The 26,366-nt window shown below is 33.3% G+C and overlaps 1 protein-coding gene across 9 annotated transcripts in view; it reads right to left on the reverse strand.

The window, feature by feature from the left end:
• LOC110445410 (unconventional myosin-Va-like) overlaps positions 1-26,366 on the reverse strand; it is a 133,140-nt gene that overhangs the window by 9,033 nt on the left and 97,741 nt on the right. For 7 of the 9 annotated variants that reach the window (XR_002462353.1, XM_021490020.1, XM_021490015.1 and 4 more), the window contains 11 exons: positions 11,698-11,818; positions 9,534-9,548; positions 5,647-5,724; positions 5,374-5,467; positions 4,730-4,879; positions 4,114-4,265; positions 3,665-3,754; positions 3,038-3,188; positions 1,584-1,720; positions 949-1,020; positions 291-548 (listed from right to left, as the gene is read on the reverse strand). Coding sequence is in view for 8 of the 9 variants with exons in the window: in XM_021490020.1 (XP_021345695.1) it covers positions 291-548; positions 949-1,020; positions 1,584-1,720; positions 3,038-3,188; positions 3,665-3,754; positions 4,114-4,265; positions 4,730-4,879; positions 5,374-5,467; positions 5,647-5,724; positions 9,534-9,548; positions 11,698-11,818 (1,318 nt within the window). In the remaining variant the exon portion in view is untranslated. The remainder of the gene's footprint in view (positions 1-290; positions 549-948; positions 1,021-1,583; positions 1,721-3,037; positions 3,189-3,664; positions 3,755-4,113; positions 4,266-4,729; positions 4,880-5,373; positions 5,468-5,646; positions 5,725-9,533; positions 9,549-11,697; positions 11,819-26,366) is intronic. The other 2 variants (XM_021490019.1, XM_021490014.1) reach the window with 1 other exon arrangement.

Here is a 26,366-nt window from a genome sequence, read left to right on the forward strand (position 1 = left end):
TTTTTGTTGACCTTTGTCCATGGAAGGTCCCTGCAAAATTTCATTGAAATTGGTTCAGGGGTTTTGGAGAAGAAGTCGAAAATGTAAATTGTTTACGGACGCACGACGGATGACGACGGACAAAAGGCGTTCGCAATAGGTCACTTGAGACTTTGTCTCAGGTGACCTAAAAACTTAATATTGACACCGCCGTTACCAAAAAAGCAACACCTTAGGCTCGCTTTCACTTCGTGGCGGCGAGACAAAAATCTGTGACATGTTAACACTACACCTGTATTAAGAAAACTTACCTGTGCGGTTGTGAGTTTGGAACACATCTCACAGATACTGTCGACGTCGGCGACGGTTTTTCTGGCCTGTAGGAGCTGGGACGCCTGGATGATAGGTTCCATGGTAACCTGAGCGCCCACTTCGTGTAGTTTGTTGTCGCGTAGCCACTGCTCCAGGTGACTAAGGTTGTACCGGATCTGCATGCCCTTGGACCAGTTACACATATCCTTCCTTAGCAACAGGTTGTTAAGGGCGCCCGCACATATAAAGTAGTACAACTAGTGGGAGAAAAGAAAATCAAATATTATGACAAATTTTAATCATTGTAGATTTTCTAGTATATGTTTCTATGTCACTCGTTGCCTATATGAAAGAAGTACCTGAATTTCAATGCATTTAAATTCTGCTTATTTGAAGAAAAGGTTCTGATTTTTTTCAAGGTTACATAAAATTTTGTCTCTTATTTTACCAGTAATTTTGTTTAACCCTTTCACCCCTATGTAACTTCAGTAAACTCTTCAATGTATTGTTTTTACATTTATGAAAATGTTAATATGATAACAGCTGAACTGAAGTAAATAATGTTAATGAAGATAAAATAAATACAAATACTGCTTCACCAGTAAGTTTATTTTGTTGACAATTAACTGATATTCTGTGACAAACTTGTGTGTTTACCTGTCTGAAGATCTGCTTAACAAGCTCCGGATCAACAGCATGCTGAGTTAATACTTGACTGTACTTGTTCATCTGGAAATGAAAGCAAAGAAAATCATTAACTTTGTAATTAACCAAACAGATAAGTGGTGGTTTGATAAACGAATCTCGAAAAATAGCAATAAATTCTCTGAAGGTAATGCTTTTATTTTCTGATTGCAATGATTTCAATTCCTTTATCTTAATAAACTCGGAATACATTTTATATAACAAAAGTGTGATATCTATTGGACTTAAAGTCAAATCTATATAAAGAGATCACCTTTTGGAAAATCTACAAAGAGTATTCCTAATACAGGGTCATTTCACATTGAAATCGCTACAATGGAAAACATTCAAAATGGTGTCTTAATGGAGCTGGTTATATAGGCAGGTTTGACTGTATATCACAAAAGTTTTACTGACTTAACTCTAGGTCAAATCTTTATAAAGAGACCTCCCAAGGTTAGGATCAAAAGTGGTCTTTCACCAGAGTTGAATGTATAGTAAACCTCTTTTGTGAGGACGAGAAAACTGGTGGTCTGTTTAGAGAAAGGATTGAGGAATAGAGGCGGTCTTTGAGAAGATTCCATTATTTCCCCTGTTTCAATACTTACAGCCTTCATGAGAGAGTCGAGGGAGAGTTCCTTTACATTGTCTGGATCGGTGGCAGTACTGGACGATCGTCCTCGCATCCCCGACGGTTTACTGGCCGTGAGACCCGCAATAGCCTCGTGTTCTAGCACCGCAGCCACTACAAAGGGAAACAACTCCAATTAATACTCAATGCACACGATGCCTGAAAAGCACTAAAATACTGTTCCCTCCACAACTGAACACTGGGGTTTAAATCCCCGACAATATAACAACCATTTATCGCTAGTGAGTTTTACAACACTTTTTTTCCAGCATTTAAACACAATTCACCAATATTATTGATAATCACTTTATTTTTGTAAGTACTGTTTTTATTTGCACATAGTATTTTGACTGGCTTATTCCTAAGGTTTTTTGTGTAGTCTCATTATGTTTAAGTATGTATGTATCATAATGACAATCAAACTTAGCCTGACACTTATTACAGGCACTGAACAAATTGGTTAAATTGAAACATTTCTAGGGACAGCAAGCAAGTGTGACATGTACAGACAGACACAAATTAAAGTTCCTTTTTTTCTCCAAAAGCAGGGGATAAGATTTTGTACTAAGTTTCATAAATCTCATATGAAATGTAAACAAATGTAAGTTTCCTTTTACACAGGACCCCCAACTTTTTTAAGTAAGTAGGTGTCAAAGTCTACAATTCTGCCATATTGGCTCTTAACAGCCATTTTGTCATCATAATAGTATCTGGAAGTCTGTGGTGTCATATTATTACGATTTCATGACGTCACTGGTGGTTAAACTACAATAGTTCATACCCAAATCTGCTCAAGCGACCATCTATATCAAACAACCATCTGTTTTATGCGACCACTTTTCATTCCTCCAGACTGTTTGTACTATGTAATTTAACTGAATTAAGAGACCATCTGTCTAACACAACCAGCGACCACCCTTTACTGACCCCGAAGATTATATTAAACAACCACATATAATATTTTTTTTGCGTTTTTGATAAAATATGAAATTCTTGTGTGACTGTATAAATTTGTTGAAGGGCTTCTTAACGGCCATTTCACCAAATTCAGTGCACAAATTTGATGAAATCAATTTCCCAACTTAAAATACATTCATTGGTTGTCTAACCCTTGGGAGAGCCTCAGATTAGACAACCAAAAAACATAAACATTCAAGTAGGAGATTTCTGTCACACCCTCAAGGTAGGGGATGATTATTTTTCTCCCATCTTATTATTTCAGTCACAACTCCACCGACAGTAGTCTGCCATGTTTGTAAACAAATACACATGTGGAGTATGAATATCATCAGTCACTGATGATGTCACAATTACTGGTGACACATTTTAATGATGTCAAAATTGAAGGTTATCTCCCCCTAAGGGGTGTCAAGCTGATCTTTCCCAGCTAAAACGAGAGACACACTTGTGAAGGGTGGGAGAAAAACGTACCAATCATGGGCTGTATCGTTTCCTCCATCAGTTTTATTAAGGTCTGGTAGATCCACACTGCCAGGTCACTGAACACCTGACGATATTCCGACAGGTCAAAGTTCCTAAGGCAGTGTTCGTTCTGACGTGTGTTGTTGTCCGACTGGAACGCCTGTTGGGATGTTAAAAACAATATAGAAATGTAAAATTCATGACTTTCATTTATATCATATCATCGTACATCATCTCAGAAACCCGATACATAAATATGTTCTTGTCTGGCTGAAACGCCTGGTTTGACGACAAAAGTAATATATAAATGAAAGTTCCTGCCTTAATTCTAAATCCTGTACAGTGCATCTGCAAAACCCAATTCATATTTGTTATTCCAGTTTTGATACACAAATCTCCTCTATTATTGGAATATTTCTGTCAGGATCACCCCAAATTTGAATCAAGAGATAATTTGTTGGTCACCTGGGATCTGAAATGCTTACAACAGGTTGATTCATGCAGCAAAAGTCTGATTTTCTTAAATTTTGGAGAAAAAAATGAAATTGACATATTCAGATGAAAACATTTTATGGGAAATATTACAAGGCATATGATCAAGTGTCATGGCGTAAAGCTTATATCACAGCCTCTTACCTTCTCCCCGCTGTACTGTTTGAGTGTGTGTAGCAGACGACAGGTATTGGCCAGCCACAAGGTCACACGGTCAAGGTCACCATGATGTTTCTGTATGAAAAATATATATATCACAATAAAACATCGTTTTTAAGAAATACAATATTCTTTATTAATGCAAGAAGAATTCTTGTTCATTTTTTTTCTTCATGAAACAGACAATAGTTTAGGGTTCTTCAAATAACCAACCCTAACCATATTATCAAAATCTATTCAAAAATTAAAGTAAGAAGAAGGTAAAGATAAATTTCTTTAAATATTTCATATAACAGATTCATTTCACATCTTTGTAATTTTATTTATCTTTCAATATTTTTACATTTAATATTCTGATACAAAAATTAAGTTTGCCGTGGCATTAAGTTACCTCCCTTGTCTATTCATTCAGTACATGAATTAGAGTTACCTACCTTGACACACTTCCTCACACTGTTGATGGAGTTGGTGAGGAGGGCGCGGACCTTTTCGTCGTCGTTGATATAGTCTGTGTGTCGTACACACATGAACAGTATATAGGCAGGTAGACCGGGTAACAACCCGCCGGCAACTTTGGGCTTCAGGTCTGGAAAACATGAATATGTTGAAATGTTTATAATATACAGAGACAAAATAGTGACTTTCACCTCTTTCCCAAAAGAGTTTCACACTAAACACAACATTCCAATATAAATAAGGTTTATGTGAAGGAGAAAGGCTAAAACTGACCATACTTTAAGAACTTATAGATAAACTTTTGAATTTCATGTTTGATGTTGTACAAACTTTTAATAAGCTGGGTTACTTATTTAACCTTAAAGTTGTATATTTTGTTAACATTGAAAAGTCAAATTCTCAATTTTTCTTTAAGCTTGATTATAGCTTTTTTTTTTTTGCAGCATAAAGTTTAAAAATAATTTATTTAATTCAATGTAATAATGTACATGATCCCCCTCACACTTTTCCAACCAGAAGTATTAAGTGGAATGAAAGACCAGTCTGAGGCCAGATCTCCATGAACAAATAGTTTGTATTGGTTACATTGCTCACCCATGATAAGGTTTTTGATGAGTACGTTTTCGTCTTCCTTTTTATACTCCAGCATGCCCATGTACATGCGTTCCCTGTGTTTGATTGTTGCGACGTTGTCCACGCTTGCTTTGGCGTCATCCTGCTCCAGTTCTGCAGCAATCTCGGCAGCTGTGAAGTAAACACCAGCGTCAGAAATAAAGATAACATATCACAGTATGATACATTATTAGTTTGTGTAAGACTTTAAAAGTTATTATATCGTAGTGGGGATATTTGTTTATTTTGATATTTTGTCATGGAGGGGATATTTGTTTATTTTTGATATTTTGTCTTGGTGGGGATATTTGTTTATTTTTGATATTTTGTCTCGGGTAAAACAGGCTATGAATCGTTAATATTGTTCTAATCTTATTAGTGATTACTTTAATTGAAAATAAGAAAGTGACAATTCTTTTATATATAATATTAAAAGTCAGGAATAACAAAGAACGGATGAGAGCCAACTATGAAATAATAGGAGACAAATTTAAACAGAAGGGAGATAATTTTGAAAGGAATGGAGACAACTTTAAAAGGAAGAAAACTGACTCCATGAAAGCAACAAGAGAAATCTTTATGCAAGAGGAGATAATAAAAGTAAGGGAGATAACTGATAAACATACCCTCGCCATCCTTCAGACGCCTGGCATACACCTTCAGCATTTTCTTCAGCTTTCGCGTTTGGTCAGAGTTCTTTTCTATCGTCTCTCGTAGATCCTGCAACCAAAATCAATATTTAAATTTGAAATTAATATTTCAATCAGTCCCTGAAAAATCATTCATTTCTCTATCAAAGCAATAAACGACTTAATGTGGTGAGTGTTTTAAAGGAATTTATACAGATCTTGATTAAGATCCTGTTGAATTAAAACCTAAGAAACAAAGCAGTAACATACCAGATTCTCCGACGTGAGTCGGGTGATCTCATGCTGCATCGTAGCCTCGATCCTAGCCTCCGGAGACAGGGAGATGTTCTGTAAATACAAAGTTAGCCCATTAATACAATTTGACTGATACATATTCAACAATATGTCCACATCCATTTATCTAAGTTCAATATCAAACTCATTGTTTCTTCTTACATTTTTTTCCCATTGACTTTAGTAATACTTGTATAAACTGACTGCTATCATCTATAATACTTAAATTTCAATTTCACATCTTAAAATTTCATTAAAATTCTACATTTCTCTCCTTATTCCTTCCCCACCCCTTAAATGAAATATAAGATTAAGTATAAGATTTTCAGATTTCATAATATTCCACTACATACATAACAACCATATTTAGAAATGTTTGTTTTTATTTCAAAATTACTGTAATGAATAACGCTGATATAACAATAAACAATGAATTAACAGTCTTTCTTTACACTGTGATTGTCCACCGTTTGTATAACACTTATCATTGTCAATGCTAGTACCCTGCATATCATGGATATGGTTTCCATTATTTCTTCCTTATTTTTTAGTTTCTTGTTTCTTGTTAGTAACTTGATAAGGATCAATAACCACAAATTCTTTTAATGGGGAAACAACAACAGCGAACATATCATGAGAAAGACATGCTTTGAATTTTTGTATATTGGAAAAAGAACAACATGCCTAAAAGAATTTTAAGAAAAAATTGCATGCTTCAAACCTTTGCATACATTTAAAAAGATTTTATTTTAATCAATTTAAATTGATTTAAAAGAGATGTTAAGGACTCTGCACTAGTTGAGATAAAATGAGATAAAATACTATGATTTGTTAAAACAAATATATCTAATATTACTGGGTCAGTTTTACAATTTTTTTAATGAAAGGAAATCCATTAATTTCAGTGGGGATTTTACCATTGAAAAGCAATAGCCGAGTTGAAAGAAAATTCCGTTAACTTATAATTTTCCTTCAAAATTCAGTGATGCTTTTCAACAGAAATGTTAGAGCTAGGAAATTATGTTAAGTCATAAGACTGGAACATATAAAATTCCTATAGACTTTATCAGTCCAATCCAATATGGCCACCACCTATTCTGAGATAATATTGAATTATGGGTGCTCTCATCACCATGGTTACTGAGTGCGGCAGTATGTTTATGTCAAAATTATATATCATATTGTATTTCCAAACAACAAAGTTAATCATACATCCTGAACCTGCTGATACATTTACTGTATACCGGGAAATGTTTGCTACAGTTTAATTTTGGCCTTTTGCCCATTGTAATGAGGGCAAATTTATTATGACAGCAAACATGAGAAAAATTAAGTGAAAAATTAAATGTGAAGGGCGAAATTAAAAATGGGCAAATATGGATTTAAAGCCAAAGGGCGAAAGATTGACTGTGAAAATTTCCCGGTATTTAGTGATGTTTTGAAACCAGTTAAAAGTTTTAAATTTTGTCAAGTTACTTGTATTATGTCTTTTTACACTGCATGATTTTGTGTTTCTTTTAAAAAAATAATTTAATTCAACTTCTGTTTCAGCAGATGAATTCGTGATAATTATGACCAGCAATAGTTCTTACGTTACATAAACATACACCACAACCTTAAATAATGATATAATATAGAATACAATGTAATGTCTTGGTTAATATAGGAGCAAACATGGTTAATATTAACGTAAGCGAACAGACAACCAACAATCTGTCATGGTGACGTCGTATATAACTTAATTTGCATACAACACCTTGTTTTATACATAAGCCAAAATAACATGTTTCTGATTTTCCTTCCTCACTTGGTTGTGCCTATTCAATCTTTCATTTTTATTTTTGACGAATTTTATCCAATCACTGTTCAGTCAAAAATGCTGTTACTAAATAACTTTTGAAAAACATTTGTCAATATAAAAGGTTTTGCCTGAATATAAACCTAACAGTCCGATTTTTTTGAAAGCCTAAAATTGAAGCATACATTTTTTAATCCAACACTGATGTAGCTACAGTTATTTTTTTTAGGTTAAAAAAAATAAAAATATGTAAGAATTATTACAGTGTAATTTCAAATCTTCCCATGACAAAAAAATGTCTTCAAATAAAAATACATTTTCTGAATATTCACTAGATTAATTTAGTAATTAAATGATAATTAATGTAAGGAGATCAAGATGTTGTATACATGATATATATATATAGATCTATATAACATGAAATATAGCTCCATCCATTAGCAGTGATATGATGAGGCCCAATCGGGGATGGATTTTTTCTGTCTTATTTTTGGCATATTTTAATCAAGTAAATACTTAATGTTGTACATGTGTATTTTTTCTTCTTATTCGAGTAACAGCATATTATTTTGGTGATATCAAATGTAAATCATGATGGATTTCTCCGAACCAATACCTCCATACCCAATTGGGCCTCTTAACTATGAACCAATCAGAACAATACATAACGGAAAATGGACTTGTGGGATAAACTGTACTTAATAACCTTTACACAATAGTGAAACCTTGACTTCTGTTTTAGTTCAAAATTTAGTGAAAATTTAATTTTAATCACTAATCAAGTATATCTATATTTTTGTTTAAATATCCACATTAGCAAATAATTAATCATCATGACAAATTATTTGAAGAAAAATGCTTTAACGATTGAAAAATTGTCATAAATGTAAATCTTAAAAGTTGAAAAGTATCTTTAAAGTTTGTTATCATGCGAGAGAAGAGAAAAGATGAAGACGATGATATGTTTATGAAAAGCTATATATAGTAACAGCCAACGTGTGCTTCAGGAAGAATTGCAGTGAATATTATAAAAAGAACATTTAATCTAGAATGAGTCTTTGTCTATGGTATAAATACATTACTACTTCTCTAGTATATAATCTGAAGCATATATGTTTGAGTGTCTTGTTTGAAGGACATATTGCTAAATAGAGTGAATTATCTCCCCTTCATATCTGTTCACTGGAAAAACCTCATTTAAAGTTCTCATAACTGAAATATTCTATTTCTTCAATTTTTTTACAACTAGTCGTAATAAATGAAGATTTTAATTTAAGGCTGTATGTTACCATATTCAGTATCCTTTGGATTTGTATTGAATTATCTCCCTTAAAATCTACATCAGCATTATATAGGCTGTTTCATAAAACCTTAGTCCATGCACTTCTTGTGTCCTCAATCAAATGATTGAATTCAACTTACTATCTATTTAGGACATTTTGCATGTAAGAGTGGACCTTTTGGAATGGAGGGGCATGTCACAGTTTGGGTAGTGTACACCCATAAATTAATCTTTATTAAATAATCTATGGTTAACAACACTTGTTTCAGACATAGAAACATTTTTTTGTAAATATGATCATTGTTTTCACGATCTAAAATAATAAGTAACACAATGGAAGAGAGAGATTTAGTGTAAAAAAAAAAATTCATCCAAAATGAGTTAAAAATACAAATAAGCTCATTTACTCATTCTATATTCAAAGAAATATAATAAGTTCAAACTGTGTAAAATGTGAAAACAGAATTGATCATGGTTTAACTATTGTAACTGTTCTGAAGAATCAAGAGTTATTTCCCCTTAGCTATTGAAAAACTTTTATAATGCATTTTCTTTTCTTTTTTAACTACTTGATTTTGCTCAAATTCTAATGAAAGAGAAAGGAAGCTAATGATGATTACAATAGAAAAGGAAAGTGAATGTTTAGATCTAATCAACTTTTATTTATTAGCAAGAATGCTGTTATTTTTGCTGTCAGTAAACTTGACGTGTTATAAGTGTAAGGGGAGGTAACTCTAGATGATTTCAAAAACAGTGATAAGTACGGAGACAATATCTACCTACATGTGATTTTTTACGCTGTGAAAAAAATAAGATTAAAACGACTACTAAATAAATGACTAAAAATCACAGGAAAACAAATATTTGTTCTTAAATTATGACAGGTACGAAGTTACACAGGTAAATAATGACAAATAATGTAAATTGCTTAATTTTCACAGGAAAACTTCAAAAAAAAGATCGTCAAATTTATAGAATTATTTTACTTACTTTCATACTTTTGTTTTCAGTTTTTCTTTCTCTTACTTATCAAAATAATATAATATTAGGTGTATTCCTTGTTCAAATATTAATGTCATGTCTCAAAAATAAATATCCAAAGAATGATTTTGACCATCATTTACTACCAATAGAAAACCACTGCAAGCAAAATCTTGTATTTATAAAGGCTTGGCAAGAAATATTGGCAGTAAAAACATTTGTGAAATGTAAACAATTTACAATAAAAATAATCCTTAAAATATTTTATATATTTCATCATATACACATATACATTAATATTATTGTATTTGACCTAACAAATGCCCCATAAGCACCACCTATTTTGACAAAACACCATTTTGTCAACAAAATTTACAAAATCACTTCAAAAAACTGCCTGCTATGGCTATTCTTTTTAAATAGGTTGTAAGTCTGGCAATCGCTCCAAATTCTCAGGACGTTTACTTGGTCAAATACAGCATACATATATATATATACAGCAAATACATTTTAACTGTAATAAGTTTCACACGGCCAGTATAATTATAATGTTAACTTTCATTCAAATAATACAGGAACTTCCATCATATTAAATAATATAAAAGTAGGCTTTAATTCCCATTGAGATTCAGACCTCATCCTTTTCCACCTTGTATATTTAAGAACAAATAAAATATATTAAAAATTTAATATCCTGTAAGGACTTTTTTCATATTTTTTCTTAATCATGTAGAGGCCTTTAAGCAAATTTTTGAACAGGATATAATTTTGTTTTTATTTTTTAAATTAAGACAAAATAAACAATTGTTTTAAGTAGCCCTAACACAACATTTTTTTTCCTGATTGAAGGACTGTGGAAATTTCCTAATCACACTTGAAAATCCCTGATATGAGTATATATATATGTGTTAACTCCAATACATTTATGTACCTATAACTCACATACATATGTATAGTAGTTATAACTGAAGCATCCAAGATGCATAACTACATTATTGTTTGACAATTTAAACATACGCTATAATAATGTTAATATGTTTTCTCATTTACAGGAAAGTATTATATTTGAAATTTTGACTTATGTTTTTATGTCATAAGGAGATAATGAAAATTCTATTTAAAACTATTCACTTTCAAACTCATATTTTGACTTCAAAATTTAATACTTGAAGGATGAGATTAAACCCAAACTTGAAGGATTATGAGACATATATCTCACATCTTTCCTTTTGATCAAGGTAACCTGTACTGTATGCAGTATTAAAGACTCTGAGAATCTCGTCTGAAGTAAAAGGTGTAAGCAACAGTAATGATAGATTTTTTAACCTTGTTTACAATTTAGGTCTCTAATTAGTACAGTTTCTATTTTATTTTATTTTTTCTGATTTTTGGATTGATTTTTTTTTAAATACCTAACAAATAAAAATAAGTTATGTTTTTCAACTGCTCCTGTCATCTAAGTCAGTAGATAAAGAAGCAGAAGAAAGGTATTTTTTTGCTGTATTTGTAAGTAACAATCCAAGATGGCGGCACCATGGAAACCGAGATCATATTGATGGGGGATTTGATTTGTAATCTCAAGTAGGTAGAAACCAAACGAAGTAAGAGAGACAGAACCGAGCCTAATTTCCGTGATATCAGCTATATAGTCAGGCAAGACCCATTAATTCTGTTGTCTTTGTTCCACATTAAACGTGGCTAGAGAAAAGATCACTCGGAGAGAACTAGGACACAATAAGAAATAAAAATCCATTTCCTCATAAAATTATTTGGAAAGCTGAGAAACAATACCTGTGATAACGGGTTTAACAAAGTTTAAAACTGTACATAACATATTATGTAAACTCAATCTTAACTTTTAGATGCCGATCAATTCTGGTGCTTCATTTGCCATTAAATGATAAAATTTAATGTGACCGTTAATTATTTTAAGGTCCAAGAAAATAGTTGTCATGACAACACTTACCTGAGTTATCATTTTCTGTTGTTCATCGTTATCTTTCTTTAAGTGTCGGATCTCCTTTTTATATCCCTCTTCCTTTTTCTTTCCTTCTTTCTCTGTCTTTTGTAACTGGTTTTCCAACAATCTGTAATGTGACAGGGTATTGTAATGATAAAATACTATAAAGTCATTGCTAATTAAATAATAAACACAATCATAAAAAATATTAATGTGAGTTATCTCCCTTCGTTTTTTAGTGACACATCAGTAGCGTACAACCAATCTACATATATAATATAAATGACACTTTTTGGTAGAACTATCAGATGTTGGCATTTAGTTTCTGTCAAACCAAAAATTACAGTATCTTGATTAATAATCAACTTAAAGAGTCTCTCATCATAAAAATGCGTATTTACCAGTTACCTCATCTAATTAACATTTATATATCCAACAAAATATTATCTCCCTTCATTTACATATACATCCAACGAGTTATCTCCCTTCATTAAAACAAATCTATAAAATGAAAATTAAATAAATAGTTATCTCCCTGTATCCAAAAGGAAAGAACTTTCATAAAATAATATACCTTCATTTTCAATTTTTTGAGGAATTAAATTAAATGATTGAACATTTCATCTAAATGTAAAATATTTGATTAAAATTATTTCAACAATTATAATAAAATCTGCTTTGGATTTAGTAAAACCTTTCATTTGATACATTTTTATTAACCTTGCACAATGTTTGATCTGCACAAAATTGGATAAGCATTGATTTGTAGTTATGTTTTACCTGACTATTATCAAAGTAGGCATTTTTTGTAAGTTTTAAAAGTGTCATCAATTTATAAACTGGAGTGTGGAACGCTTCTTAAAAGAAGATAGTAATGTCCCTGTTGACAGGTAGCATACATCCTTAATCCGGTATGGATTTCCCTGTAATTCCTGATCTGAGAAGAATCTCCCGACATATAAGCTACATACAGATGACCTTCTCATGTGACCCCCGCCTAGACTCCGTGATCTCATGACAAAATATTGGTGTCAATTTTAACTTTATCACACACGGTGGATTATACAGGTGTGAGAGTGTGTTATGTAATGATACACCTGTACAGATAGGACGAGCTGGTCAGCCCAGAAATACAGGTATGGCTGCCGGGCTGTCAGGATCCAAGGTCACATGAAGTCATTTTTCAGAAAAGAAATGATTTGAATCTAATCCAGAACAAAGGTTATAACTTCATAGGCATTAATGTCAGCAGTTTGGATCAAAACTATTTAAAATTCAACTTTTATTATTATGTGAAAATGCTACGGGGCCACTTTTGAACCCAGGACCTCGGATCATAATATAGCCACTCTAACCAACAGATCTGTGCTAGATTGAAGGTCCCTTGTCCCACTACAGTTGCATCTTTTGAACAAATATTAAGGGGAGGTAACTGTATGTAGAAAAACTATTGTGAATTTTTTATATTGTTTTGCCTGCTGTGGGACAGGGATCCTTAAAAAATAAATTTTAGAGTGTTTCCCAAAATTGTATCTGTTCTTACCGTTCACTGATTTTACATCAAGAACACAAAATAGAAGCCTTGTAACACATGAGTATGAACTTATATAATCTCACGTCTTACCCCTCACAAATCTCACACATTAAAACATAAGGGGGTTCCTCAGGACACATGGTAGATTTATCGGATGTAGATATTGTTTCTATTCGTAAATTCTTCATACATTCCTCACATGTACAGAAATAATTGTTTTCAGGATTATATTCAAAATGGCCGTTAGGCAAAAAGATGTTGTCTCCTTCTTCAGATATCGGGTGTAACCCTGGTCGCTGGTTCGGGTTTGATCCATAACAATCATAGTATTGCAAATCCCCGTTTTCATTTAGCTCTTCGTCATCAAACGTTTGACAATCAGCGTCGATGTGTTCAAAAGTGTGTTCATGATTGCATGTGCATTCAACCTCTTCTAGTGTCATGTGACTTTCTTGTGGCATGTGACTGTTCGGTGTCATATGACAGTCTGAAAGATCATGGTCTACTTGTGATGTATTGTGATGGACAGATGACGAAATGGCACCATTACGACACTGGGTTTGAGGTTGTTCTTCAAAAGGAATTTCGTACATGTCCTGTGTTGGACTATCGCTGACGAAAGAACCTTCGCTGTCCGAACTATAATCCTCTGCTAATCCATTGTCTGAGAAATGATTGACTGAAACTTCTCCCTTACTCTGGGTTTCACAAATGTTTGAATTAACGACTGTCTGATTCTCAGAGACACTTACTTGTGTAGAAATCTGAGAGTCAACATGAGACTGATCATGAGATTCTTCCGCACTGTTGTTTGAAATATCAGCAAAAATCTGATTCCCTGAAATGTTTGAATTTTGATGAGATATTGATTTGGAGATGGGTGAAAATGTAGGATTTTCAGAAACAGCTGTATCAATGAAATCAATTTCTGTTGATCTTGAATGAGTTGAACTTTGACCTGAAAGATCAGAATCCATAGAATCAACAGAAATTTGTCTTGTAAAACCAACACGATCAGGCTTCTCATGAGCTTGAGAAGTTGAATCATCAACAGTCCCATTTTCAAAAATGCTTGAACTTGCATGAGTCTGTGTCATAGAAATGCTTGAATTAATATCAGAGGATAAAATGGAAATGTTTGAATCAGCATGATTATGTGTCACACTACAGCTTGACTCTGTCACTGTCTGTTTCACAGACATGTTTGAATCATTTTCTATCTGTGTCAAGTCATGGTTTGAATGAGACTGAATCAGTGAAACGTTTGAATTTGTCATTGTGCTTTCATTGTTATTGCACAAAATATTTTCTATCTTTGAGATATTTTCCTCCTCGTTACAATCGTCTGGTGGCAAATATCCGTGAGAATTAGCACTTGAGGAATCAATTTCAAAAATCTGGTAATCTGGTTTTGATGAAACTGTAATTAAACCTTCAGAGACTTCTGGTGAATCAGGTGCTGCATTGCTTTCTGAATTCGTTGACCGAAGTTGGTCCAAATCCTTGAAGATGACTCCGTCTATTTCAAATGATCCTTTTGTTACGTGAACCTTTCCACTGGGTGAGCTGTGCTGACTCCTCTCCTTCCCATCAGGCGGCCATTTTGCATCAAAATCAGCTCGGTCACTCAGAATGACCCCACTGTCCAGACTCTCGGGTGACTTTTGACCAGTGTCCGAACTGTAACCAGTTCCTGTATCAATGTGAATAAAATCCTTTTCGCTTCCATTAAATTCCGTAGTCACATTACCTCCCATCATGTGGTTGATGTGTGTAGGAGGCACCCTCAACGGATTAACATGATCCAACGGATTAACATGATTCAACGGATTAACATGGTTCAACGATAAATATCCATCTGTCTCGTCTATTTTGTCCCCACCTTCATCGTACACAGAGTTATCTCCCCTAACCATTAATCCTTGAACAGGTGGTACACGTATTTCCTTCATAGAAATATTTGAGAAGATTTTCCAGTGTTCTTTATCTGCAGTATAGCATTTTAATAAATGCTTTTCCAAAAAAGTTTAATCCAGGTGTAGATTTTCCTCTAAATGTCGTATTGTATAGCACACCTGTGTCCAATGCAATGTCTCTTCCACAATCTGCAAAACAGAAAGAAAAAAATGTTATTCATTATAAATTATGAAATTGAATTATCTAATATATTTCATCAATAGCTCTTATTGAATTTCTCATTAATATCTTGAATTAATTTGTATCTGATAAACTAAGGGAGAATGTAATTGTTAGATCAATAATAATATGCTTTTTGAAGTAATTGTTTAGGTAAAAAATAATCACTTATCTGCCCATAGTGGTAAAACAGTGCCAGGCTAGATTTACATGTCTTTTAACTACCTTACAAAGAAAACACCTAATTGGAAATTACAGCACCATAAGTTATCAGCTGCCTATCGACTTCACAATTAAATTACTACTGACTGAATGATCCATCTCGCTTTGGATGACTTATACATTTCAAAATGTTTTACCAAACTTGATACATTTCATAACCAAGAGAACAATGAAAAACCTTGTTATACTGCCATTATTTCTCAGGTAAAACCTTGTTATACTGCCATTATTTCTCAGGTGAAACCTTGTTATACTGCCATTATTTCTCAGGTAAAACCTTGTTATACTGCCATTATTCCCAAAGTAAAACCTTGCTAATAACTGCCCTCATTTGTTCGTAGAAAAAAATAGTTTTATTGGTGAAATACGGTATCGCTGTGCAGGAACAGCAACAAATGTTCTCAAACCCAATCCATCACTTTTTTATTCAGCACATTGGTCTAACAAATACCAGAGGCTAGCATTAATCCAGCTGTACACAATAACTGCAATCAACTAAAGATCATGATAGCAAAATTGCCAGAAAGTTGGCAGGGATAATTAACTGTGTACATACACGTGGGGAAAATCCCTGGAGTGTCTACAGCACACGTAGGGACGTGATAAGGCCCGGAATGTTTTAACCTATACAGACTCGGGTTGATCAAACCTTCGTTTAGTTAACAAGTATTCATCACATTTATAAAATTATGCAAAAAGAGAATCTCTATATTATAAAGATATGTACTTTTTATCAATACTTGATTTTCAATGTTCAATTTCAGTGTCAAAAAACAAATGTACGCTATCTTCGAAGAAAAAAAATGATACTGCATGATTTCGTTAATTAAGCTTACCAAGATTTTCTTATTTCTTGTTAGCTTAACGATCTGTCAACATGCATTCTACATTCTTAAAACCAATTTATCAAAAATATTGATATAGCAACATTAAGGGATCAAAAGAAATATTTGGCGATAAGAAACACGAGTAATATATTTGAAAATATGACAGAGATTTGGAAAATTATAGATTTATATACCATTACAACAAAACTTGCCTATAAAGCTAACACAACTTGATGCACTCAGTATGAAGATATCTATAGCTCACATGTCCATGATATTGGCCGAACCGTCATAAAAACAGACGCTGGCGAGAAGAGATAAGACACAAAAACTATAAAACAATTGATACTAAACTGTATTTTATGTCTCAGAAGACAGCAGAATGGACTAGGCTAAAACTGTATCAATATATCCCACTTTTGAGAATTTGTGTACATCCATTCACCCCTAAAGTCACATTTGAGCCGCACCTAATCAGAGGCTGGGAAAGTCCAGTTTGAATATGAGGGGTCGAATGAGTTAATACAGAGATTTACTGAATAGAGAAGATTATTCTGTCAAATACAGTTAAATTCAGTCTTAAGCTTAACACTAAAACCGTCTTCGATCCTTTGTGACCATGCAATATTTTGCCCTCTGCCTCACTGTGTAGTAGAGAACCCTGTATATATCAGACATTCATTAAATGGTAAATATCAAGAAAAAACAATCAGTGAGCAATGGACAAAAATCAAAAACAGAAAGTGTTGTCTCCAAAAAACACAACTGTCACAAAGACAAGACTTGAACCCATGACCCAATAGAGGAAGGTTAACGATCGATTGTAGTATCGATGGTCTGAAAAGTGCACATATCTCCCGAATAAACAAAATATTAAAGACATACATGCATCTCCCAAGGTCAAAATGGTAAACATATATCTCAATCAAAGTCTTAATTAACATTACACATATTACCAAAAGTTGGTGTTTAGATTTACCTGGAACAGGTGGGAAATAATGCATTTGTTTACAATCCAGGTTCACAACAGATAAAATGGTACACAGAAGCCTAATGGAACACACATATTTCTCCTACGATCAGTAGTCAATGTTTCACCTGTACAGGTGAGAACTGTAAACACCACCTGAGCAGACAGGTACACTATAATGCAAACACACAGGTACTCAATCTACAGGTGACATGGAATTCGACTAGGTGTCAATATCACACAGGTGTAAATATTGACCTTAATTAACACCTGAGTACACCTGTATAATGAAATTACCTGAGTCTACCTCTCACCTGTAACATCAAAGTGGTGATACGGGTAAATCAACTTGTGAGGTCTGTAAGGACAGCACCACAGGTAATTACCAGCTAATAACTTGTAATAATGAAAAACACCTGAGATCTGTACCTCAGGTAACAACAATTAATTACCTGTAATTACCTGATATTTGATTATATCTGTAATCTGAGCTCAGACTGTCTAGTAATCTAATTGTCTTGTTCTTAAATTTTTAATTATATCGTCTCAGCATATTTGCCAAACATATCCAATAATTTACCAGGGAGAAACTGTGCTACAAAAATCTTAAGGTATTATATTAAAAAGAACTTGCATTTATAATCTTTGTTTTTGAACCAAATTAAAGAGGATACAATATCATGAGCATTGAATTTGGATGATTTCAGATGCCAGATTATGAGGATCAAGTTTATCTGAAAAATGCTGAGATAGAACCAGTTCATCACCAATGGCAAACTTCTCATTAACACGGATTTCACAGTAAGTTTGTTTTAAGCAATGAAATGTTTGATATATTTTGAATTTTTTGACCAATTTTAGCAGAGCTTGATCATGCTGACATGAGGATACCACTGTTTGCATGTCAAGGGTTTAATGAAAAAACTATCAAAATTAATTCTTTTCAATATTTTTTATACCCCTGATTTCAATTATCAATCATATAATGCAATAATTAATTTAAACCACAAATATACCAAAAATGTAAATGTCAATTTCAATGAGAAATACTGAATTGTCACGAATGAAATGCCCACAATCTCTACAAATAACAAAAAAAATAAAATAAAATAAAAAACCCAGAGAAGTCGTACCTGTATAGTGTTATTGCGAAGAGAAGGAGTATGAATGAGATTTAAACTTATAGGGAATACCTGTGATTTTCACACCTGTACAACAATTAAACCTTTAAAGGCCATTTAAGACTTTGTATACAATGACATATATGTCATATATTTAATCCAAACTCAAACATTATTGAAACAATTTACCACTTTACATTGTGTCACTTTCAAACCAAACAGATGAGTGACCTGAAGTGCCAATAAGTACGTATATATATACACACCCAACAAATAACGTATGTATATATATACACCCCCCAACAAATAACGCATGTGTACCAAACATACTCAATATAAGTAACTTCTGGTTGTGGTCAACAGAATCTGTTAGAGGACACTTCAGATAGGTGTAATCCTCCCAGGTGTAAACATAAAGGGCAGGTAATAATCCCACAGGTAAGAAAAGACCTGAATGTGCGGGCGGCAAAATAAACCACTCAACCAACCGGATTACAACAGCTCCAGACAGATTTCCCTGGATTCCTTATCAAAACACAAATAAAATCTTCACAGATTTAGTTCCAACTGGAGTCGATATACCTGCAGTTTAAATTAATCACACAGAACCCTAATCCCTTGTATTGTAGAGGTATAACAGGTAATCATGTCATTGAGTGTCTGCACACACCTTTTAAATCCATTTGAACTTTTCTTCTGTTGCTTCAATAAGAATTAAAAGATATTGAACAGATTGTGCATATCAAACAAATTTTCGACATATTTTGACCGAGAAAAATCCACTACCATTTAATCGAAGATTTACCTGTAATTTAACTCAGCTCGACTCCCTCACAGACAGATAGAAGTGTGCACCTAGAAACAGGTAGATTAGCTCTGGTGGCCCTACTGTGTACAATGTGCCCTATGAAACAAAAGCTAATGTCAGCTGTAATACATGTTAACTTAATGAGCTCGTAAATATATGTCCTTAATTCATTTTCCTATCTGTGTTACCTAGACTTTTAAGAAAAGTTTTTGTGTTTCTTGTTATCTAACTTTATTATAATGTCTATAAATTCAATTTTACCAAGTAAGATTTCATGAAAATCCTTACTGATAATTTATAATAATTTATCATTAAGCTAACAAAGCTTGGAGCGATAATGTTATGCTATATCATAGCAGAGATATTAGAAGCTTTATTTACTGTCTATACTTTATAGATCATTCTATTTTAATACATCATCAAAATATCCCAATCAATCTACATGTCAATAACAAGCTAGGAACTACTGACATTTCAGGATAATTGTAAACTAAGAACCACTGGTATTTCAGGATAATCTCAATGATTTTTCCCTGTAATATGACAGAACTCCAGACTTATCTATACACAAAGCTTCTGTTAGAATTTCTTCACAACCTTGTCAGCTTAACTGGCCCTTTACTAAAATTATAAAACTTTACCAGTTCTTTACAGATTACAAATATTTTTTTACACTTTGCTCTAAGGTGGTTACTTTTAAATCAATATTTACAAACAATGTAAGCTACTTATTTAACAAATTTTCACAATATTCAAGACTTCTGATTTTCTTTAATAAAGCTGACATGTCAGGTCCCCGGTAGGTGATATACTTGCAAAGGTGCAGAGTTGTGAAACATTCCACAGGTACTTGTATAGGTAACTTTATGATCCTGTCAATTAGCCATTAGCACAGACATTATGGCCCAATTCCAACTAGACATGGTTTTTACCTGTAATCTGTACCTATATATCACATGTAACATACATGTTACATACAGACCCCGTCCAGTCGGCGGTCACCTGAAGCTCGTACAGGTACGCTTTACCATAAAACCCTCAAAACGTACAATGTCTGTAATAACGTAAGTCCAGTTCCCACAGGCCTCCACCTGTCATGTTACCTGTTGTACAGGTACGCCATCCTACACAACACAGGTAAAACATTACCTCAACATCAAGGAAGATAGACTCTTAATTGATGTCAAACAACTTTTTTTTCTGTCTTCTTTATTTTTTACATAAAAACTTATGTACATTATAATTATAGGATGTTCACTCTGCCGACCCTAAATGTCTAAAATAGACTTGCCCAGTCTTTGATATGGAAAGTTTAAAATGTGACTTTAGGGGTGAATGGGTTAAGCCAAAAAGTACATCAGTATTCAAAGAATGTCCCCCTGAACCATATAACTTAATTAGTTTTGATTATAAATAAGGTGTTTTTTTCAAAGTTTATACAAAATTTTCTATCCCTGTAAAAATAACGCTGAATTCTCTTCTTTTTATGTAATATTTTCTCATCTTCACTTTTTTCAACCATTTGATTGCTAATTCATTTTATTATGTCGTTAACTAATGTTGGCTTTTATGATAAATTTGCCCTAAATACAGCTGGAGAGTGAAACTGCGGCGAACATTTCCTGTATACAGTATAAATGAAGCTCAAAATCCTTATAACATTGTTGTTATTAGGAGGAAATATATATACACTTGCAGTAATTCATTGAAAACACACGATGACCTTTGTGACTGAAAAAATGCCAATGTCAATTTCTGACATCAGTTTCAGAAAGTCGTTTCTGGGTATTGATTACTAATCCTTTTATCTGTCTGATGCCGATTAGCTGGCAAATTAAAGCTGATAAATCAAGCCATTACAATATTGATCTGGGAGTGAACACCTCACTCCCTAATAAGTAGGGATTAGGATACGATAATCTGTATATATAATCTCATTCTGTATTGTACAAGGATATTATATACTGACATACTGATTTTGACTTTAATATCAGACTTCCTAGATTAACTTTGTAATTCCCCACTTCATACCTGAAGTCAGAAACAGATCAAGACTGGATTATTTTCAAACTGTATTAACTGCAAAGCATAATATCTGTTTATTTTCTGTGTATGTGTATTTTAAGAATATAACTGCAGGTAAAATATGTTAATAAGCAGAACTTTCTGCGAATTATAATATCACTGGACCTCAGATCAATTTATTTATGTTGGGTGTTTTGAAGTACATCAACCAATCACGAGTCGGACGAATAACTTTCCAAATTGATATCCACTTCGAGCAGTGATCGATATCCCTGAGTCTTCTAATGACTTGAATTATTCCTCTGTGATATTTTTTTATTTTTTTACCCGGTACATCACAAAACAACACAACAATCTCAACCACCTGAAATGTTTCCTCGTTAGTCAGAAAAATAGTTCAGGTGTACAAAGATTGTGTACCTGCGTAACTATAAGGATGGGTTACCCAACAAACCTGTACAAATAACACACTCATACCCGGTAAATCATATTTCAACTAAACAGATTCATCAAAAGTAATCCTAACCGTGCAACAAAAAAGATTCAAAAGATAGTCTGCCCAAGCTCAATAAGTTTTGTCTCCTGGTCTCATTTCTGATTTACTAGGTAAGGCTATTTTAGCTGGCACACATGCCTCTAGTCTGATAACAATATCACACACACAAACCCCTGCCAATATCACCTCCTGTATACAGACGTAATGGCGGCTGTCAATGTCATTCGTTTCATTATGACTTTTCAAAACTCGGTTTCAACAAAGACTTATAATGTATGAATATATATTATTATTCAGGCCATATATCCAAACACTTCATTTATTATCTGCCCTTGTATGAAGTCCTGAAAGGTCATACCTGCTGTACCCTCCACCCCAAGTTATAATAAAGTCGGGATAATTATGTCTATACTAGGTCCAGATACACACAAATCTTTATATATTATTTCAGGAAGTCTGAGGTACCGTATTTGAATGACTAATCGCCCCTTTCCTTTTACACTCCCTCTATCCCTAATTCTGTCCAAACGTCATATATTTTAATAAAAAAAAAATCATAATTCAGACTTTTTCCTTGAAAAAAAAAGTGTCCATCTCGGCTACCGTTATTTGAGAGAACTTTTGAAACAATCATTATCTCTTAAATTGCTAATTTTCAAGGACACTTGTCATGTTGAATACAGTATACAGAATTGAAGGGAAAATGATATATTACCGCAATTACTATAGAAAAAGGTATAAACTTCAAGAGAATCAAGGTTTGTCTGCCCTTAGTTTTTACATTAGATTATACATTACATACATTTTCTATTAATCTGATCACTTTTTAGTCACTGAAACTTACACTGTTCACATCTGCCAGCTTTAATGACAAAAATATCATGTCCTGTATAATATCATAAGGTAACATAATTCCTTTCTAAATACCGCGACTATAAACTCATAAAGGTGTCTGCTGTGTTACTAATCTACATATCAAATTTCCTGATAGTTTGCCGACGTCTACCTGTATAAAGGCCAAGTCTTTTCGTGACCATTCCTTAGGTTTACGAAAGTCATAACCAGAATGATATATTAGGAAATTTCCTACAAGATTTTTTCCTCATTTGGAAAGCATGATTTTAGTTTAAAAGAATCTAAATTGAAGGAAATTTATCCGAACTTCAGTAGCCTTTTCGCAAGGAATTTCCTAAGTTGAGAAATAAGGGCCCCCAGGATTGTTTTTTTGTTATACCTCCTAATACATTGGTAAAAAACAAGTTCAAAGGTCAAACCTGGGTCTCGTATACTGTACACCAAACCTAGCCTTATCACCACATCAAAAGATCTTCTGACCAGACAATGGCCTTGTAACGGTATAGCAACATATAACCCCAAAATAAAGGTGATGTACGTCTCATTGAACAAGAAAAATCAAGAACATTGTTGATATTATAAGACATAGACCAAAATAACCTGGTCTAATTGTATACGTGACCCAATAGAATACATCCTATAGTTCAGGATGGAATTTAAAAAATACAATAGTACTAAAGTAAAGTTGAATCAGAAGATATGAAATAAAATTCAGTTTCGATCTTAAATCTAAGTTATTTATTTGTAGTTTAAATTACAAGATTTTAAAAGTATTTTTATTTTCTTTTATTCCATTGAAAAGATGACAATGACAAACATTGGTTTGTATTGCGCTGAAATTGTTTGTCTATGAATGTGCACCGTTAGGTTCCCAGGCAACAACTTATAGTGTTATCTCAATAATATAATACTGGCATCCCATCATATGTTCCTGACATTGTAGAATTCAGAGGTTAATAGGAAAATAAAAATATGATCACGAAAATATCAGCTGAAAGGTAAAAAAGCACAGCAAGATAGAAATTAGAAGTTACGAGATCCGAATAAATTGTTACGATTGTCCTCAAAACCTTGGCAAGAAGGACTGATATTTCACCAGGTAAAAATTTCATTACCATCATTTCCTCGTTAATGAAGGTATGTTAAGTTTGAACATGTGAAAATCTAAATCACTCATTTTTTTCTCTCTTGACAACAAAACATTTCATATCTACCTGGACATTTTACCTGTACTTGTAGACAGGTGTGTTAACAAAGGAATAGAAACAAACATCTTGTTAAAGTGATGCATTATACAGGTACGTTATCAAGCCGACAGGTAACAACAGAGATGATGCGGACTTGATAATATATAATACACCATCTTCAAAGTCACGATTATTCCTTATATACACACACCTTAGGATATGTTACCTTTTGTAACTTATTCTCAAAAAATAAATAATCTAAAACAGATACAGCCCTTACCTGTATTACTGTAAGATGTGCTAGTTACATTTTGTTGTATAAATCTAGGTCCACAGGGTTTATGAATACATTAGAACAGATACTGAGAAATTCCTCGACTGCCCGAGTCTATGTTAATACATACACTGATGTCTATAATATACCTGTGTGGGTTTCATGTCTATTACCACAATGATTACTTCCTGTCCTTTCTCATTAGGACAGGTAAATCACAGGTGTGTTCCAGCATTAAAAAGGCTTTAAATTCAAATACCTGAGAAATTACAGCTTTTCCCAAAAGGAAACACTGACATTTTCGGTTACAAGATTCTGATACCTCGATTAACGAAAGTCATGAATGTAGAAGCTATATATGTGTTTGTGTCGGTGAAATACTCGATGACCATGATTCGGAATTATATTGTTTCAAGAATTGGAGGAGTGTGCATAACCTGTCAGTTGTTGTGAAAAAACGTTTTGTAGAATTTTGTCATCATATGTTTTCTTAAAAGTTAAAGATCAAAATCAAGCACAAAAATGTAATCCATGTCAATTCTGCTAAATATGATCTGTTATGTTCTGTTCATGTCTATAATTATAAATAAGGACAGTGAAATGAGATCCATGTTTGGATACATTAAAGCCCCTAAGACAGTTCATTTAAATAAACAGAAAAAAGAAATGTAACTTGAGTTTTAAACCATTTCTAAGAAAAAGACCCTCCTGAGCTTATTCAATAGGTAGAATATGCTAAGGACCTTACATTTCTGGACCCATGTTGGGAGACAATTTGAAAGGCTCAATGGTTGTGGAATTGACTGATCAGTATAGTTCAAATTCTTCACATTTTTTAAAATCTTTTACGCTTCAAATCTGTCTCGTTAGAATGAATAAATATTCCCAAAGCTCCTTACATTTAAAGTTTTTATCTTAATATTTAAAACTGGTATTGAGATTATCAGAATAGCTTCAGTCCCCCCTGATAGGAACCAAAGCCATAGGTCCTGTGTGTCTGTATTATAGACATCTATCAGGATTACAGTCGGTATTTATACTTTATAAACAAAGTTTGAACCATTAAGCTAGCATTTAAGGATCCTCGTACCACTGCCAAAACTGAAATAACACATGTGAAACTTGCTTTTCCTGCATGGCTATAGCTTTGATAAGTCGTTTCTGAAAAGTGATTTATACCTTGCTTGACTTTTATGAAAAATAATTAATAAAGATGAAATAAACAAAAAATAATCTACCATATATTATTCTGAATTAAAAATTCAGTGTGGCTGGAACAGGTTTCGAACCCTGTACCTATAGTTGTTATACTGTTGCTCTAACCAACTGTTTTCCCTTAACTGTCGACGGAACCCTACTGGACCAAATGTGCTAGTGATATCTAAAACGAAATTAAGGGGAGCTAACTGTTTTTACAGAAAACCACAGTACAGTGGGACAGGGATCCTTAAGCTACAACTAAAATTGTTTTAAACAGCAAATGACAGTGTGTGACTACCAACAATGCTAATCCTATGCTGAATTACAACGCACCTACCTGTTAACCTGTTAACCGTTCCTACAGGTTGAAAATTATGTTACAAGCAGCTAATGTGTCTTATTCCAAGGTACAACAAAAACTGATCTCCCTAATGGTGCGGCTCAAATATGACATTTTTTATATCAGAGCATTTTAACATGGAGCAATGTCTTGCCCCATGAAACCCTAAAAAGATAAGCTGTGTTGTCTCCTTGTCTAATTCCCCTAAATCCCTTAAACTACCTAATCTTATCTTATATCATATCAATGATGAATCCTTAATCTATAATTCCCCTGCGACCCCAAACATTAAATTTGTATTAATATCACCATTTAGATCGATCTCCTTCCAAACCTGCTGTAAAATGGCTTCAATATAGAGTAAGTAGATAACATGGGGAAGTATCTGAAACCCTGTATCACTGTCAGATATAATGACAACTCAACTACTACATTAATAAACTACTCTAACCACAACTCAGGTCAGATTCCACTAAAACCATTCAAAAGTTTTCTGATTTAATTTTGTAAACAACAAAAAAATAAAAAAAAAGTTCTGTTGAATCAAATTTAAGTTTCTACAGATTTGTAAGACTGACAATATTATTGAATTTTGATATTGATGAACCTCTCCAATGGTAGATCTTTAGGGCTTAATGGACTTCATACCTGATTGCCCCCCCCCCCCCCCCCCCCCCCCC

This window comes from Mizuhopecten yessoensis, unplaced genomic scaffold (genome assembly GCF_002113885.1).
Source record: "Mizuhopecten yessoensis strain PY_sf001 unplaced genomic scaffold, ASM211388v2 scaffold2275, whole genome shotgun sequence".
Taxonomy (NCBI): domain Eukaryota; kingdom Metazoa; phylum Mollusca; class Bivalvia; order Pectinida; family Pectinidae; genus Mizuhopecten; species Mizuhopecten yessoensis.